The sequence below is a fragment of the Olea europaea genome, chromosome 11 (genome assembly GCF_002742605.1).
Source record: "Olea europaea var. sylvestris chromosome 11, O_europaea_v1, whole genome shotgun sequence".
NCBI lineage: Eukaryota > Viridiplantae > Streptophyta > Magnoliopsida > Lamiales > Oleaceae > Olea > Olea europaea.
In genome coordinates, this window is record NC_036247.1 from 26154945 (window position 1) to 26171893 (window position 16949).

The window sequence follows — 16949 nt, forward strand, 5'->3', positions numbered from 1 at the left end:
TTGCAAAATGGGTTTGTTTCTAGGTATGTAGGGTCAGATTGTAGGATTTTAGTTTTTTGTTCCAGAAATTTGAGCTTAGGGTTTCGAAATGGAGCCATGTGCTCGGTGTTGTGAAATGCATATGTAAAAAAGGAAAAATTGTGTTGTACATTTTGACTTGAAATTTAACGATATTTTCCTGGCCTCTATGTCAAATGCAAAATTAAAAGAGCAGATTACACTTCAAACTTATCTGAAGAAGGTGCAGCATAGGTACCAAACCTTATAACGATTCGCAGAATCAGTACCAAACCTTTTCTAATGGTTTCAGACAGAGTACCAAACCTTTAAAAACATTGCAGTAAAGGTACCAAACATTTGATAATACGTTCATAGGAAGTATCAAACATTCTCATATATTTCATAATCGCCTGCACATCAGATCTTACGAATACAATTTCAGAAACCAACAACGAAAAGCAGAAACATAATGCAAGATATTCGACATCAACATTATCATCACATTGAACAATTTCATCAAAAATTCCAGTTACATCTACAAAATACACAGCATTGGAAGCATATATTTCCAGTTCAGTTTACAAAAAACCACAGCATTTCCCCAAAAAGGTAACTATACAAGAGAAACCACATGATGTTCAAGATTGCGATCCTCTATGCTTGGACTTCTTTGTCTGTCACTTGGAGGTTTCTGTGAACTATCTTCACCAGGCAGTGCCTCCTTACAGCTTCTTCTGTTATGTCCAGACCCTCCACAGCGTTTACACGTCATCTTCATGCCAGTCTTTCCTATCTTCATGCCTGCAGGTGGCTCTGCCTGTGACCTCTTCCTCAATTTTTTGGGTCTGCCACCCTGTTTTCTCTTTTGAGGTTGAGTGAGAGGATGCTTTCCCAATTCTGGCCACAGTTCAGGCCCTGACATCGGGTGGATCACTGGGGAGTAACATTTTAGGTATGTCTCCTTGCTATACCATGGGTCGATGTACTCATATATGCCAATATCCCTTGAAAGCATGCCAGATATTGCATGGGGACATGGTATTCCAGTGAGCTGCCATTTTCTGCAAGCACATGCATGTTCTGTCAAGTCAACGCTCCACCTCAAACCGTCTCTGCTGCTTATCTCAAATTTCTGGTTGCCTGCATAGTCTGCCTTCAAGTACCTTGCCTCAGACTTAGCCTTCTCAATGATTTTCACAATTCTTGGCCTGAATGCATGATCCCACCTCTTTGCCGCTTCCCTTTTTGCATTCATCCTTATCATTTGCTGAAGCCGAATTTTCTCTAGCATGGAGATGATGGGCCTGTCTCTGGCAACAACAATGGAAGAGTTGAATGCCTCACACAAATTATTAAGAAGAATATCACATCTCGAATGCTCTTCAAAATGGGATCTGGTCCACTGGGAAGGAGGTTTTTCAAGGAACCAGTTGTAAGCCTCTTCACTTATGTCTTTTAACCCATTCATTGCACTCTTCCACTCTGGCACTGTTGTTGCCCTTGCTGCGATCCAAAATAGGTTCTTAAGTGCTAGACCTTTGTGTGCCAAGGTGAAATTGCTATAAAGATGTCTAGCACAACATCTATGCTCCGCTCCTTCACAGTATTGACTTATGGAATCCACCAAACCCTTTTGTTTGTCGAAAATGAATGTCCAAGCTCGAGGGTTGTGCATCCCTATGTCATCAACCAACAATTCTATGAACCATTGCCAGTTTGTTTTGTTCTCTGCATTCCAACTGCCCATGCTAACGGGAACATACAATTCTCACCATCAATGCCAACAGTTGCCAACAACTGTCTAGCTTTTGCAGATTTTAGGAAGCATCCAACCAACCCAACAACTGGCCTGCACCACCCCTTAAACCCTTCCTTACAAGCCCCTATGCAGATGTACAATCTCTTAAAAGTATGTCCCAAACCTTCGATTTGGACTGTACTGCCTGGATTTGTTCTCTTCAATTCCTCACCGTAATCCCATAAAATTTTGTACTGGTAAGCTACAATCCCATTAATAACTTCTGCACATTTCGATCTTGTCCTGTAAAACTGATGCTTTGAAATCTCATACATGCAGTTCGCTTTCACAGTCTCCATAAAACTACTCATTGGAATGTTTGGATCAGACCTAAATTTTCTCACGTACTTCTTTGCCAGAAAACCTGAATTAACCCTTCTATTTTGCCACACCATGGTACATGTGTGCTCATCTACAAATGTGTTAATTCTAAGACTCTTGTCAGGTTGTTGGTACGCATACAAAACCCAAGGACAATTATCTTGACACCGAACTCTCAACCGTGTCCTCATATTTTTCACGTATCTCAGTTTCCTGGAATTTTTTACTGAGTATTGAACTACTGCATTCCTTAGAATCTTGACGTTGTCGAATTTCATCCCTGGCAGAAATGAATTAAACCAAAATGCATTATCATCCAAATGAATTAAACCAGAAATGAATTACACAAAACAGTGGACATTACCTAGCTTGAACTGTGGATCTTCCATATCAGTTGCAGGGTTAAACCAACACACATTCTTCCTTCTAGCAGATGATCCCTCAGCCTCGGTATCACTGGGTAAGCTTCTAAGCTCGCTGGAGTCTTTGTATTCTATTCCAGATTCTTCCCCAGCAGCTGTCTCCCCTTCCTGCATATCCCTTACACCTTCCTGCTCACCACTTGTACCAATGTCAAAACCTTCACTCAACCTGAAATATGTGTTTTCATCATTATCCTCCATAGCAATATTTTCTTCCTGCTCGTACTCCAAGTCAGTGAATTCCTCTCCCAAAATACCGTCCTCATATTCATCATCCAGCTCAGGACCTTCACCAAACTCCACATCAGTTTCAGCAGCTTGCACCTCTGGTTCGACATCATGCAACTCATGTTCAGCAGCTTGCTAGTGTGGTCCAGAAACATGCACATCAATTTCAGCAGGCTGTACCTCTGCTTCGGCATCATGTTCAGCAGCCTGCACCTCTTGTTCAGTAGTATGCAGCTCCTGTTGAGCCTGCTGCTGTGGTTCAGCGTCATGCAACTTATGTTCAGACCTCAACTATGGTTCAACATCATGTGGTTTCTCTGGTTCAGCAACATGCACTTCTGATTCATGTGAGTCTACGCCAGCCCCTATAAAATCAACCTCTGTATACTCATGCTCTGTTCCATGCACTGTATAAACTTCCTCTTCATCTGCTTCCATGTCATCCACTTCATCAACTACATACACGTCATCACCTTCTACTGATTCATCAAAAATCTCAATTGCATAGCATGGTTGCTGCTCATTCAATGCTTCACCAGACTTTTGAACCTTCACCAACTCCTCGCCAGTCTCATAATCAAACACTCGAACATCCTTCTGTTCTGTTTCATCCCAAGGCAACTCCAAAACCTCAACTACAGGCAAGCAATACAGTTCAGCTGTCCTATTATCACCAAGCCGCTTCACTAAATTCATGAAATCTGAATCTTTAACCAACCAAAATGAACCTTCATTCATTCTTTTCTTCTCCATCTTGTACAGATATCTAATTCTATCAGAATATCCTAACATCTTCACGACATTGTCCAAAAGAAATCTATTGAGAAATCAGGGTCGATATAGTCTATATAACTTATTTTCCCATGCTTATACACAAAATTTCTCATCTTTTGCAATAAAATTCCACCATGATGAAGCCGTATGCTGAAATACTTTGAATTCTCCCCTGAAAAAACACCGAAAAAAAGGAAGTCAAGCCCTAGCCCTTTTCAGTTCGAGCAATGAACATGTGCAGAAAAGATAGTACACAAGCATTACGCTCTAATACACCAAATCATTTAAAATTTCTGAATTCCCCAGTACGTGAACACAATCGAACAGGGGAACTTCATAATCATACAACTTCACCGTAAGACACTTACCATACACGGTTGGGGAAGAGAGCCTCGAATGTGGGTTGCAATGTCCACTGGATGTTCGTCTTCTTCGAAGTCCGTTTCATCTTCTTCGTGGGTTTTCACAAGTTCCATAGTGGATGGTGAGTGGAAGGAAGTTGCAACTGACGTGTTTGATGTTGAGGAGGGAAATGTGTGTAATGACCATGTTGCCCTTCACTTATTTGGAGAAATTCTTGAAATTATCATTAAAGGGGTCAACTGACGGTGGCGGTCAAACAGACGAAAACTGTCATTTTGGACTGGCCCCACACATTTTTTAAAGGTTTGGTATCTCCGGTGGTACAAACTAAAGGTTTGGGCAAAGTCTGCTAATAAACGAAAGGTTTGGTACCTCGACTGCAATTTTCCCTAAATTTTTCTCCTATGGCATCTATAAAACTTTTGACATTTTCATTATCGGAGATGGCACCTAGAATAGAATCAGATATCGATCGCTTAATGATTTTTAAACATAGTTTATTAGCCCTTTCCCACTTTTCATACTCGGCTACATATTCAACAGTACTCTTATCTATGAGTTTCTCAAGCTTATTCTCCACTGCAAAATCCAAGTCCAAAAGACCAAGTGCTATTTCTACTTCTCGTTTCCATCTCACATAGTTATTCCCAGTCAAGTTTTTAATAGCGGATAATTGATTTGAAAGAGATGAGGCATTATAAACTGTGGAAACATAAAATATCACACTCAATATCATCCAAACATAATGCATGCAATCAAATGGATGATAAAATTTTCAACTAATTAATATGGGCTATTAATTAGATAATTTGTAATTTGAATCAAAATATATGAATTTCATTACGGTAAGAGCCTATATGCATCACATAAAGTCACTTTTAAGTTGACAATACAACATGTTATAAGATACTCTTAAAACACATCATGTAGCCAGCTAACAAAATTACATTGGTTTTCGAAGCACCAACACCTTTGGACAGAAGGAAATTTTTAGACCAAAATAAGCTCGTTAACTGTGTTATGCAATTTTCAAAAAATATCACATATAATAACACCTTTGGGCAAAATATTATATGCAATAAATCAAAATTGCTGTGCAAAAATATATATATATTTATTGTAGAGAAAATCGAATAAATAATAATGAGTATGTCACTTTGGTAGCTACCATCTATTTTTATTTCAAAATATTTATCTCTCAGTGGGAAAATAAGAATCGTCTCAATGTCCATGAAAAATTCAATCACAAAACAATAATTATGTAACAATTCATAGTCATTAATCAATAAACGACAAATTTATATGTGATTTGGAGATAAAGTGGGTAACAAGTTTCAATATTTCAATATATATAAAAATTGAAATTTAAGCGTGCAAATAATGGCAACATTTAAATGCATAATCATTTTAATGAAATAATACAAAAGTCATCAATTAAATTATAATTATCATTATTTAATATATTTCAATTGAGTCAATTATTAAATAAAATTTTTAAGTGGGTCAAAAATTAAAATTTTAGGGTCAAAAACTTTAAAAGTTCAAATTAAAAGCCCCTTATTGAAAATTACATTTTAACCCTAAATACAAATTAAGATCATATCCTTCAAATATAAAAATTACATAACAAGCCCTCATTTTATTATTTACAAAACCTAACCCCAATCTGTAATTGTAAACAGGGGCTTGGAAATCAGATATTTACAACAGGAGCCCTCGTCTCCCTTTTGCCTGTTATCTTAGAAAACCCTTATCTTTTTTTTTTCGTATGCGACGTCGGGTAGTGCCAGCGCTACTACCGCAAAGGTAGCAGCAGTTGGCGGCGTTTCCAGGTGGTGCTGCTGCTCGAAACACAGTAGCGACTTCTCGCCCAAATTTTTTTTTTTGGCGTATTCTTGGTGGAAACCGTGGCTCTTTGATTTCACCAATAAAGGTAATTTATTCCTTTTGAGATAGTGTAGGCAAATTCCACACAACATCACCAAGTTATATCAAAGAGAAGGAGGTTGAAGTGTGGTTGCAGGAGGCAAAAGCAAGTTAACAGAGAGTTGGGTAATTCAAAGGCAAACTTTAATAAACTTTCATAGCAACAGATACGGACAAGACCACGTGCCGCATTAAAGTAATAATATATTATTATTATTATTATTATCTTTTTATTTTTTTTACGAAGGATTTTGATCTTAAGCATGTAGCTCTAATACCAATTGTTGAAATTTATTTGTAATCATGCTAAGAATCAAGAATCACAAAATAATAAATTAATAAAACGAATTCATGCGGAAACTATCGTTGATATGAATAATAGTTGTAATTGTAATACTAGCCAGATCTTCCCCTCCTTGCTCCTCACAAAAGTGTTGGTCATCAATAGGGGTAAGCCAATAAAACCATATGGAGAAAAGAGGGGACTAACCTTTATATAAGAATTTATTTAGTCGTCCCATTATCGACTTAAACCCTAATTAAGATTTACGCATAATTTTGGCTCACATACTCGAAATTACCACATTATATCAAATAACGCCCGTAAGGTGTAAAATGGCCCAAATTGATCACTTAACATAATTGGCCTAATCATAATGTCATTATGAGCCATACATCTAACCCATAAAATTTGCAATTGAATGTGAAGCCAACATATGGAATTATTTCAACGGGAATATGTTATTTTGTGACCCAAATTTCGTTGGATGTTTACGAATTGGTTGAAAGAGGTGTAAAAGAGGTATGAGATGTTTTATGGCAGTTGTTGGGTGGTATGAGATGTTTTGGGGGGCAGTAGTTGGGTGCCCTAGTGTCATTTAAAGTGTTTAGAATCAATGTGAGATCGAAACACTGCGCCTTAAAGCTACTGGAAGTGCTTTTGCTATCGCTCGCCTGCTGCCCGCTTACCACTTGAGCGGCGTATATATTCGGGAAAAATTTGTTTCATTCTTTTGACGCAATTTTGATGCTCTTTCCATTGAAAACACAATCTTTTGAGTCCTATAAATAGTCCATGTGATTCTTGGTTGTAAACCCAATATTGTGAACCCAATATCTCTGTATTCTTTCTTCATTATAATAAATTTTCCATTCACCTGTCAAATTTATTGTGTTCTTCTTGCATTGTGATTGCTAATTCATATTTTGTCATAATCTCATCTTTGTTAATTTGCTAACAAGTCATGTCAAAGATTATATAATTCTTGCTAGTTTGTTAATAAGTGGTATTAGAGCTTAATGTTTGATTTGTTCAAGGTTTTGTTCTTGTGATGGCAACCATAAAGTATGATATTTTACTTTTGGATCGCAACACTAGATTCCTGTTGTGGGAGGTAAATATGAGAGCAGTGCTCGCTCAGATGGATTTGAACGATAATTTGTTGGGATTTGACAAGATGCTCTCAAATTAGTCGAAGAAAGAAAAACTACATAAGGATCAAAAGGTCCTATCATAGATTCATCTTCATCTTTTAAATCATATTCTTTAGGACGTTTTGAAAGAAAAAAATTGTAGCTATGTTATGGTTGAAGTTAGAATAAGAGTCTAACTAGCAAATTGCACCCGAAACGGCGCTTATATTCTCATCATATGACAGAAGGTATGTTCTTGAAAATTCACCTTGCTGTTTTTACGAAAGTTGTCATAGATTTGAAAACCTTAAAGGTTAAGTATGAAGAAGAGGATTTGGGATTGATCCATTGTGTTTGTTGCTCGCTTCGTATACGTCGTTTATAGACACAATAATATATAGTTGTGATACTCTCACTATTAAAGAGTATACAATATTTTGTTTTCAAAAGATCATAAAGCGTGTTGAATTTGAGGTTCAAGAAGAAGGCTTTGTTGTTAATGGTGGTTATTAGAGCGGCAGTTCAAAGTCTAATTTTAGTAATAAAGTTTGTAAGTATTGCACGAAAAAGGGACACATCAATAAAGATTGATACAAGTTGCAGAATGGAGAAAAATTGGTTGCAACTAATAAGGAAAAGCAACGAAAACTTCAGATGAAGCCGATGTTGCGACAAATTGTTATAGTGATAGAGAACTTTTGGTTATTCTAATGATGACTCCAAACCTGACGAGGATGGAATTCTTGATACAGTTTGTACTTTTCATATGCATCCCAATCGAGATTCGTTTTCAATATTTATAATAAGTTTCGAAGGATGTCGTGGTTATGAGAAACAATGCACCTTGTAAAGTAGATGGTATTGGAAGGGTCAAACTTAAGATGTTGGATGAGATAGTTGAAACACCTAATGAGGTGAGACACATTCCATATTTAAAGAGAAATCTTATCTCCTTGAGTACTCTTGATTCAAATGATACAAGTTCGCTGCTGAAGGTGGGACTTTGAAGGTTAGTAAAGGTGCCCCGTGTTTTATTGTAGGGACAGAGAAGGTCGCAATTGTATGTCTTACAAGGTTGTGTAGAATCTTTGATGATCAATTAGTAGCGATTTGGTACTTTGGTGGATATTTAGTTTGGTACATGCTGCTGGAGTTTGGTTTGGTGTTCATGTTGAAGAATATAGCTCAACCGAGTTCAGAAGTTATGGATAATACTACTTTGCCACCATCGTTAGCTATGCCATCGTATTCAATTGTAGAAACTGAGCCAAGAGAGATATTAGGCCTCTACAAAAGTACGATGGAGTTGATTTAATTGCATTAAGTGTGGTTGAAAATATTGAGTCTAGCAAAGAATCTTTGATAGAAGCAGTTGTTGTGGTGATTTTGTCACAGGGTATGTTTCTGCCATATTTGGTAATTTGTAAATTATTTTTGAATTTGTTGCTCGGTTTGATAATTCGAGCAACTTTGGTACCCGATATAATTTTAAAGAGCAATGCTTGGATTCAGTTGATTAAGTTTGTCAAGTTGGATTTTGTGGAAGAGGTGGAGAAAGTTGTTGGAGAGTTTTTGGGGTGAAGAGCCATCGGTTTGTTCCTCGTAGCAGAATGTCTTCAGGTGAAATTTTTTTGAAGTTTGTTCTTTGCAGTAGAATTGATGTCAAGGTAGAGATTTGTTATTTTGTGACCCTAATTCTGTTGAATGTTCGTGAATTGGTTGAAAGAAGTATTAAATATGTATGAGATGTTTTGGGGCAGCAATTGGGTGCTCAATCTGGGGTGCATAGGCGGCATTTAAGGTGTTTTGTATCAATTTGGAATCGAAACTTAGCGCCTAAGCACCATTTGAAGCACTTCCACTGTCGCTCGCCTATCATTCGCTTATTGTTCGAGCATCACTTACCACTCGCCTGGCACGGGACTTCCACTCGAATGGTGTATATATCTAGGGAAATTTTGTTTCCTTCTTTTGATGAGGTTTTTGATACTCTTTCCATCCAAAACATTTTATTTTGTCCTATATATAATTTACTTGATTCTTGATTTTCATATGACTTTTTTTTTGAGTTAGACAATATTGTAAACACAATATCTTGTATTCTTTCTCCATTATAATAAATTCTTCATTCCTCTACCAAATTTCTTTTATTTCTTCTTGTGTTGTGATAACTACTTCATATTTTGTCATAACCTCATCTTTGTCAATTCGCTAACAAGTGATATCAAAGAATACATAATTCTTGTTAGTTTGTTAACAAAACTATAAAGACTCAAAATATAAATAAGTGAAGTCCCCTTCAGCAATAAAAGTAACATTAGGAACGATTCTGTAAAATGGATGATGGTCCTACAATATTGATTGTAGTTATGGAAAATATATTTGTTATAGTTGTAGTTTTATATTTAATAAATTAATATATTGATTTATCTTTCCGCATGCACGCTTATTAATAAAATGAAATACGCGAAATCTTTTAAATTTTGTACATGTCACACAAATTCTCAGAGTCGACCCTATTGATGTGACTTGTATTAAGATTGAATTATTTGAAAAGGAAACAACATGAATAACATGTTTCTAGTATAAATTACACACTTCTTAGTGTTTATTGCGACTAGGCTAGAATCTTCATTAGAATAAAATATGGCATCAAGCCTATAATAAAAGTTACATTATCACAAGTATCAAAGAAATCTTTTGAAGAAGAATACTCTAACCAATGGAATGAGAATCTTAAGGCAAGAATCTTGACAATAATATGCATGCCAAACCAAAAAAGGAAGCAATAATGCAAACTTAAGAGTGACCCCATTGTCCTCCAAATGATGTCATTACCAATAAAATCATAAGAAATGGCTGTTGATGTGGATAAGTATTGTTTTTAAGATGCCTTTCTTTCTTAGAGGGCCAAAAGTTTGATAGCTTGTTTAGAAACGTATACTTCACGTGGGCCTATATTCGAAAATAAAAAAATGAAATAAAACAAAATCTCAAGATTTAGTATCTTTAGCTAGAGTCAAGACCTTCAATAATCAATATGTCTAATTCATTTAGCTTGCACTGTAAAGTAAGAGAGGCGAGCCTCTCGGCCTGTCATTATACCTCGAGAAGTAGAAAGAATTATAGTTTCTATCCCACTTAAAATTGTAGGAGTTCTATTACTAACAATAACTGTCGCGAAGTTGAAACCTGTAGTGTGAAGCTTGAGGATGTTTTAGAACTCCTCCTTGATCTAGATTTTTCTTTGCTTATAGATAAATTACTCGAAGTTTATTTGTGTGATCGAGTGAGAAGGAGGTTTTAGAAAGAATTCATTTTGTCTTGACATTGAGCACACAAAATAGTCCTCGAATTAACTTTAATCAGCAATGGGAAGTATGATGTTCTATCTTTAAATATCAATCTAATTAAGATGAGGAGATCAATGTCTGAATCTTAGTCCGATCGAATTGTTTGTTTGAATTTAATGAACTCTAATATCATACTAAAACTTTATTTTATTTTAAAATGTCTATAGGTTGTTTATTTTTTTCATATTTGTCCCACGTGAGATATGCCCTCGTGATATACAGGTTAAGGTTGTAAATATATGGGCTGAAGTAGGATTTCTCTGAGATGTTGAATGTTGGAAAGCATATGTTGTGCCTCATTTCGAATAAATCAATTTAGCGATAATTAAGACATCTACCATTTTTTTTCCCTTTCCATTGTTAGTTATATGCTAGTTAGTTTCTTTGGAGGCTGCATGTGGTGTAAAGTTTTTCTTAAAAAAATTTAATAAATTTTGATAAAAATTAATAAAATATGTAGTTAACAAATTGAAAATATTTGTGGGTTCCATAAAATATGTGGTTAAAAATTCAATTTTGATTAATTGAAAAGTTATTATAATCCCTCTATTTGATATCTTACAAGTGGATGGCGATGCTGCTCATTTAGCTCATTATGATTTTTTTTTATCAACGTCTTATTAAAAAAGGGCTTAGTTTTCAATATATTCATCTCTTGTGTTGATTGGATACGTAAGAAATTTATTTTATTATATAAAATCTTTTCAGTTTTACTAAAAACAGTATTTTGAAATTTTTTAAGTAGGAAGTTCAATTTTCATGTAGAAAACAAATTATATCTAACATCTCCATTCATAATTCTGAACAATTTCTATTAAATTCTTTAACTTGGAAATATATATCAATTGTTAGAAATATATATATATATATATACACACACACACACACACACACACACACACACGTCGTTTAGATTCAAATATGTGTAATTAAAACAATAACAACCAACACATCACAAATTATTGTCTCTAGATAATTATTAAATTTAATCAATATTAAACCCTAATTAAATAACACCAATTATTGATAACGAAGGAAAATCCTCTGAAGATCTTTTTCACGGGGATAAAAAATTTTCAGACCAATCTTGCCAAAAAGATCCACTAGAAAAACCAACTTAAAGTTGGTTTTGATACAATTAAATTTTAGTGGACTCTGGCTCCCAACTTGTAAATCATTGAAAAACTATTCAATTGTGAGACCCACACTTCCCAACAACTCTAAGCTACATTTTCCTTTGCGTGGATCAACAGGAATGAATTCGTTCGGTAGCACTTGGAACTCCAGCTGTTTCTTTTCCAACTTTGGAACTCTAAAGACTTATAGGCAAAAGTAAGGTTTTTTGGTGTTTGATCTTTGATCTTTTATGTTTTGATCTTGTGGTTGAGTCAAGAGATTATTGGAATTGATGTTTGATCTTTGTAGGATATTCTCTTGAATGAATAATGGCAGAATTAAATTAACAGAGATAGTTTGAGACGAAATATGGTTTAAAAATTTATAATATGGAGTGTTTGAGGTGGTTTAGGGCTATAAAATAAGCTGTTTATGCAGATTAGGGTTTTGTCAGATAAACACTGCTTGAGCGCCAACCAGGTGGCTATCGAGTGGTAAGCCTGTCGCTCCAGCTATAGGAAGGCGGCTAGCAAGCGATCATGTTCCTGCAGTGAGAGCTCGAGCACTCCATTGGTGGCCAACAAGTGATTTTGCTCTAAATTCTTCTCTTTGGTCCATCTTTGGCATCTTTTACTCCTTCAAAATCTATACTACCAACTCCAGAGTGTATGACTTTAATTACCATGAACATGTTTCTATGCAATGTGGTATATTCCTTTCATTTAAATTGCATTTATAAAATTTTGGCTTACTGATACATAATTATTCTTTTCAATTAACTCCTTTTTGATTATTTTTATAAAAAAATTACATCAAACTTTTCATGCTATTATTATCCGTTTACAACAAGTTTGTATCGAGAAATGGAATTTATAGTATAAAATTCTTAGTCCCCTATCCATATTTCATTATTCTAGGGTACAAATTATTGGAAAAATTACCAACACCCCAAAAGAAAATGTTTTGTCTGATATTAAAGATTGAATTCTTAATTTGATGTAAAACATTTGAATAAAAATATCTAGTGCCATTGATATAAATAGGTTTGGGCGCGGTTTGATTTGAATCGATTTTAATTCCATCCCGAAACTAAAACCAAATTAGTCACTTTGAGTGAATTTCAACCTAAACCAACATGCTCTACCTCTTAAATCGAATCAAACCAAACAAAATCGGTTTGATTTGGTTCGGTTAGTTGATTTGGACTTTTGTCCAAATTGATTTTTTTTTAAAAAAAAAATGTCCGAATTTTAGGCCCACTTAGATTAAAGAAAAATAACTAACTTCTTTTATATTACAAGAACTATTAACTAACTAATAAAATTAGGTAAATAGAGACGGATTAACAACAAATTTAAGAATTTTTTTTAATACATTATGTAGCCTAACTGCCTGAGTATGGAAAAGGGTTAAGTATAACATAATGAGCTTGAGAAAGGAAATTTACAGTGCTATTACTTATCGGTAACATCATATATTGGAGGAAATCGAGATATAGTTATTAGATTAGGGCTTTTTTAATTTTTATTTTTCTTAAAAAAGGTAAATATGTAAAGTAGATTGGGTTAGTTTGATTAACCAGCGATTTGAGGTTTCAAACTATGGTTGAACTGACCTAACATGATTTTGTTTAAAAAAAAAAAAAAAAACCAAACTAAACCAATAATATGTGTAAACTAACTTGAACCAGCTCAAGTAGGTTTGGTTTGGTCGATTTTTTGATTTTTTTTTTCGCCCAATCCTAGCTATGAACATCGATCTAGGTATCAACATATTATGGGTCATATTAATAAGTCATAAATCCTTATATTTAATTAAAGTTATAATTTAGTGATACAAGTGTTGTCACATAAACTGGTGTTAAACATTAGTATTTGTAAATAATATTACGTTAATTTATTAGTGAGGAAAGTATTGATGTGGTTCTATGTAACTTCGAATTCCTTCAAATTTTAAAGTCTGTGATTGTGCGGATACAGCTTTTCTTCGGCCTCTATTCATCGCCACCAAAATTTACTCCTCCTAGTTTCTTGTTTTTGTCCCAAAACCAAATATCCGATATATGTAGATTTGAAATTTCCATGCCGAATAATGGTGACAATTTTGTGTCAATAATAGTAATGGTGAATGTCTCATTGTTGATGTGATGTTGAGTTTTATTTCATGTTAGAAATGCCAAATGATTGTAAATATTGTAGCACAGAAGGCGATGGTCATTTTTTGACGAGAGTAGGGGGTGATTTCAGACAGATGACATATATATTACTTGTATTTTTCGATGTTGTTTTGAGAGGGGCAATATATATGTTTCTCTTGTTCTCTGGTGTTAGTAATGTTGTTGCAGATGAGTAACATATACGTTATTCATGTTTGTGGTAGTGGTGGCAGATAGTGGTGTGGAGTGATTATAGATAAGTAATATAATGTTTTACTCATATTTTGCGGTGATGGTTTTGCTAGACAGTGGTTTGAAGTTGTTTCAGACATATAACATACATGTTACTTTTATATGTTACTCTAGTTTGTGGTGGATAACATTTAGGGTGCGTTTGATTGCAAGTAGGAAAATTGCATGGAAAGAAAATATTTTTAGGGTAATTCAATTGCCTGGAAATTATTTACAAGGAAATTGTTAATTACACGTGTTTGATTGACTTAAATTTCAACCTAGAAAATGTTCCAATTTTCCATCTTTTGGTGTTTGATAACCATTATTTTCCATGGAAATAGTCATTTTTTTCCAACTTTAGTTGTTTGACAACCACTATTTTCCATGGAAATTGTCACTTTTTCCATGGAAATTTGTCATTTTTTCCATGGCAATTAGTCAGTCAATGTTTTAACGTACTAAGTAATGGTCCCTTCACAATTAAATATGTTGAGTAATATCTCCTATTATGTTTTTTTTTTTTTTTTGAAGAGGTCGTATTTTGAAGATAATGTTATGGAAAAAAATAAAATTTATAACAATGAGGAAAACAAACTCACCAATTCAAATTTATACTCATGTATGAGAATTAATTCTTTTCATTCCAATAAAAAATAGTTATGAGATAATCAAATAAACAATGACAACCTTATGTCCAACATAGAACAGAAGAACAAAAAGTAAAATTAAAAAACAAAAAAATCTCTATTAAAAGTGAGTTGCAATCCAAACTAACATGAATATCATACTTTTACATATGTTTGTTGAATTATCCAATCATGCCATCTTAAAGTAGTGGAGGCGGATTACGACCAATATTCTCAAAGATCAAATCACACATGAATTCTTCATCAGTCAAGCTCATAAATCTGAATTTTTCAACTGGTGTTGTCATTGGCATGAACTTGCAGTGGAAAAGTTGGTTTATAATAAGGCTATCAAAAAATACACAAAATGGTGAAGCCATGGTACTCATTTTTGAGAACACCTATTTGTTTATGACTTTCAAATTTTGTTGATGATAAACTGGTAAAGAGGAAACACAACATAGGTTAAAGCTAGAAGATGGTAATCGAAGTAGACTATTCTGCAAAGAGAGATGAAAATTTTGAGGGGGAACTATAATTGATATCACCAACAATCTCATGGAAAATATTCTTACATAACTTGCAGGACGTGCTCCTAGAAAATTCTTTAATAGATAAATTTATCAAAGGTCTGAATTCCAATTAAGAAAATGAAGAAAATAAATTTGGTGACTCACTTTTAGCAGGTGGGTTTCGATATTTATTCAGTCCATTCACGACAGAGCCAATCAGAGGAACTAAGAAAAGGTTCCTTGGAAGACACGTTCAGTCCTTTGTGTTAATTATGCACGACTCAGAAGAAGTCACTTCATGATAAGCTACCATCCAGTGGGTCAAATACACTTATGTTCTTATGTTCAATTATAGCACACTCATTCATGTCAGTTTAGCTGTTGGGTATTAAAAAAGATCAGCAAGGAAAACACATTCCCATGAGTTTAAAAGGCAAGGCTACATTGTCGTATAAACTATCTAGACTAAAGCAGTTCCTGATGTATCATGCGTACAATACCCCTTAGTGGGCATGTTTTCACAGTTATATTTTCCATTGTGATCTGTGTTTAGATGATGGACCTACTCAAAAGTTATAATTGATCTTCATTATGTTACAGTTTTTTGACAACTTCACATTTAAAGAGAGCTAAGAAATAAAAACTCGAACGAATTGCCTTGTCTAGTGTAGAGAATCAAATATCTCCTTATTGTATGCCACCCCTTGACAAGACTTGACAAGATTCATCTCAAACTCTAAATTTTACCTACGTGATAGTTAAATTCGCCTGAAAAATCTACCGTTATTCCTCTAAATGAAAAGCTTTGTAGGTGCTAATTAGTTATGAATATATTAGGCCTATCATTAGCTTTATTTAAGTTATCTATCCATATTTCCTGTATTGAGTAGATTAGGCTATGGCACTTGCTAGTTTTATTCATCTCATACTATTCCAGAATGTGCGGTACACACAACATAAAATAATTCTTGGATTATTTATTTCTGTCACTATGTCTTTGACGTTAACTATTAGTTTCAACAAAGCTTTGGCATCTCTCTTCAACATCTCTATTCCCCACATAATTTACTGCCTTCTTTGATAACCTACCCCCACCCGCTACCCCCTCCCCATCCCACTCCATCCCCACAATGGGAATAAAAAAACCAAGCAGCCTCAATTGAAACGGACAGTACATTTGTCATCGTGTGGCATGAATTAAAGCAGCAACAATTTAGTTAATACAAAGAAAATACATACATGCCATTAATTCATCAGTCCCCATCACTCTTCTTTCAACACAAACTTCACAACAATGGTTAACAAGAACAAGAAATCTCACCAATTTTTACATACTTTTTGGAGAGGATAAACAAGTAGAGCAATATGATAAATACACAATTTTTAGAATTAGAAACTAAATACACTCACATCAAAGATCATATATTCTCAATTTTTAAAAGTGCTATGAAATATACCTTAATCGATGTTATCAACTTCTTGTTGTCGACCTTCTGAGTGAATAGGGCAGATATGGAAGCAGCGATTTGTTCAGGCCTTGATTTTTTCTTCCTTCTGCTGGTTCAGGTGTGTGAGTATTTGATTTCCTATTTTTCTTTCTGGTTTCTTCCTCTGTTTTTATGGTTTGGGGTTCAATGGTGTGTGGTGAGAAAGGGTTTTTTTACGTGGTAAAGAGGGGGGAGGGGAGAGAGAGAGAGAGAGAGAGATG

At 34.6% G+C, this 16949-nt stretch overlaps 1 protein-coding gene and 1 long non-coding RNA gene across 2 annotated transcripts; both read right to left on the reverse strand.

The window, feature by feature from the left end:
- Positions 1-215: 215 nt before the first annotated feature.
- On the reverse strand, positions 216-1675 carry LOC111404625. Its single transcript, XM_023033408.1, has 3 exons — positions 682-1675; positions 388-535; positions 216-324 (listed from the first exon to the last, which is right to left on the reverse strand). Exons 1-3 carry the CDS (start codon positions 1673-1675, stop codon positions 216-218), a joined length of 1251 nt encoding a protein of 416 aa, XP_022889176.1.
- Positions 1676-14614: 12939 nt separating this feature from the next.
- Positions 14615-16943, reverse strand: LOC111403878. Its single transcript, XR_002704583.1, has 2 exons — positions 16699-16943; positions 14615-15168 (listed from the first exon to the last, which is right to left on the reverse strand). It is a non-coding gene; the product is annotated as an uncharacterized LOC111403878 (long non-coding RNA).
- Between the last annotated feature and the right edge of the window lie 6 nt (positions 16944-16949).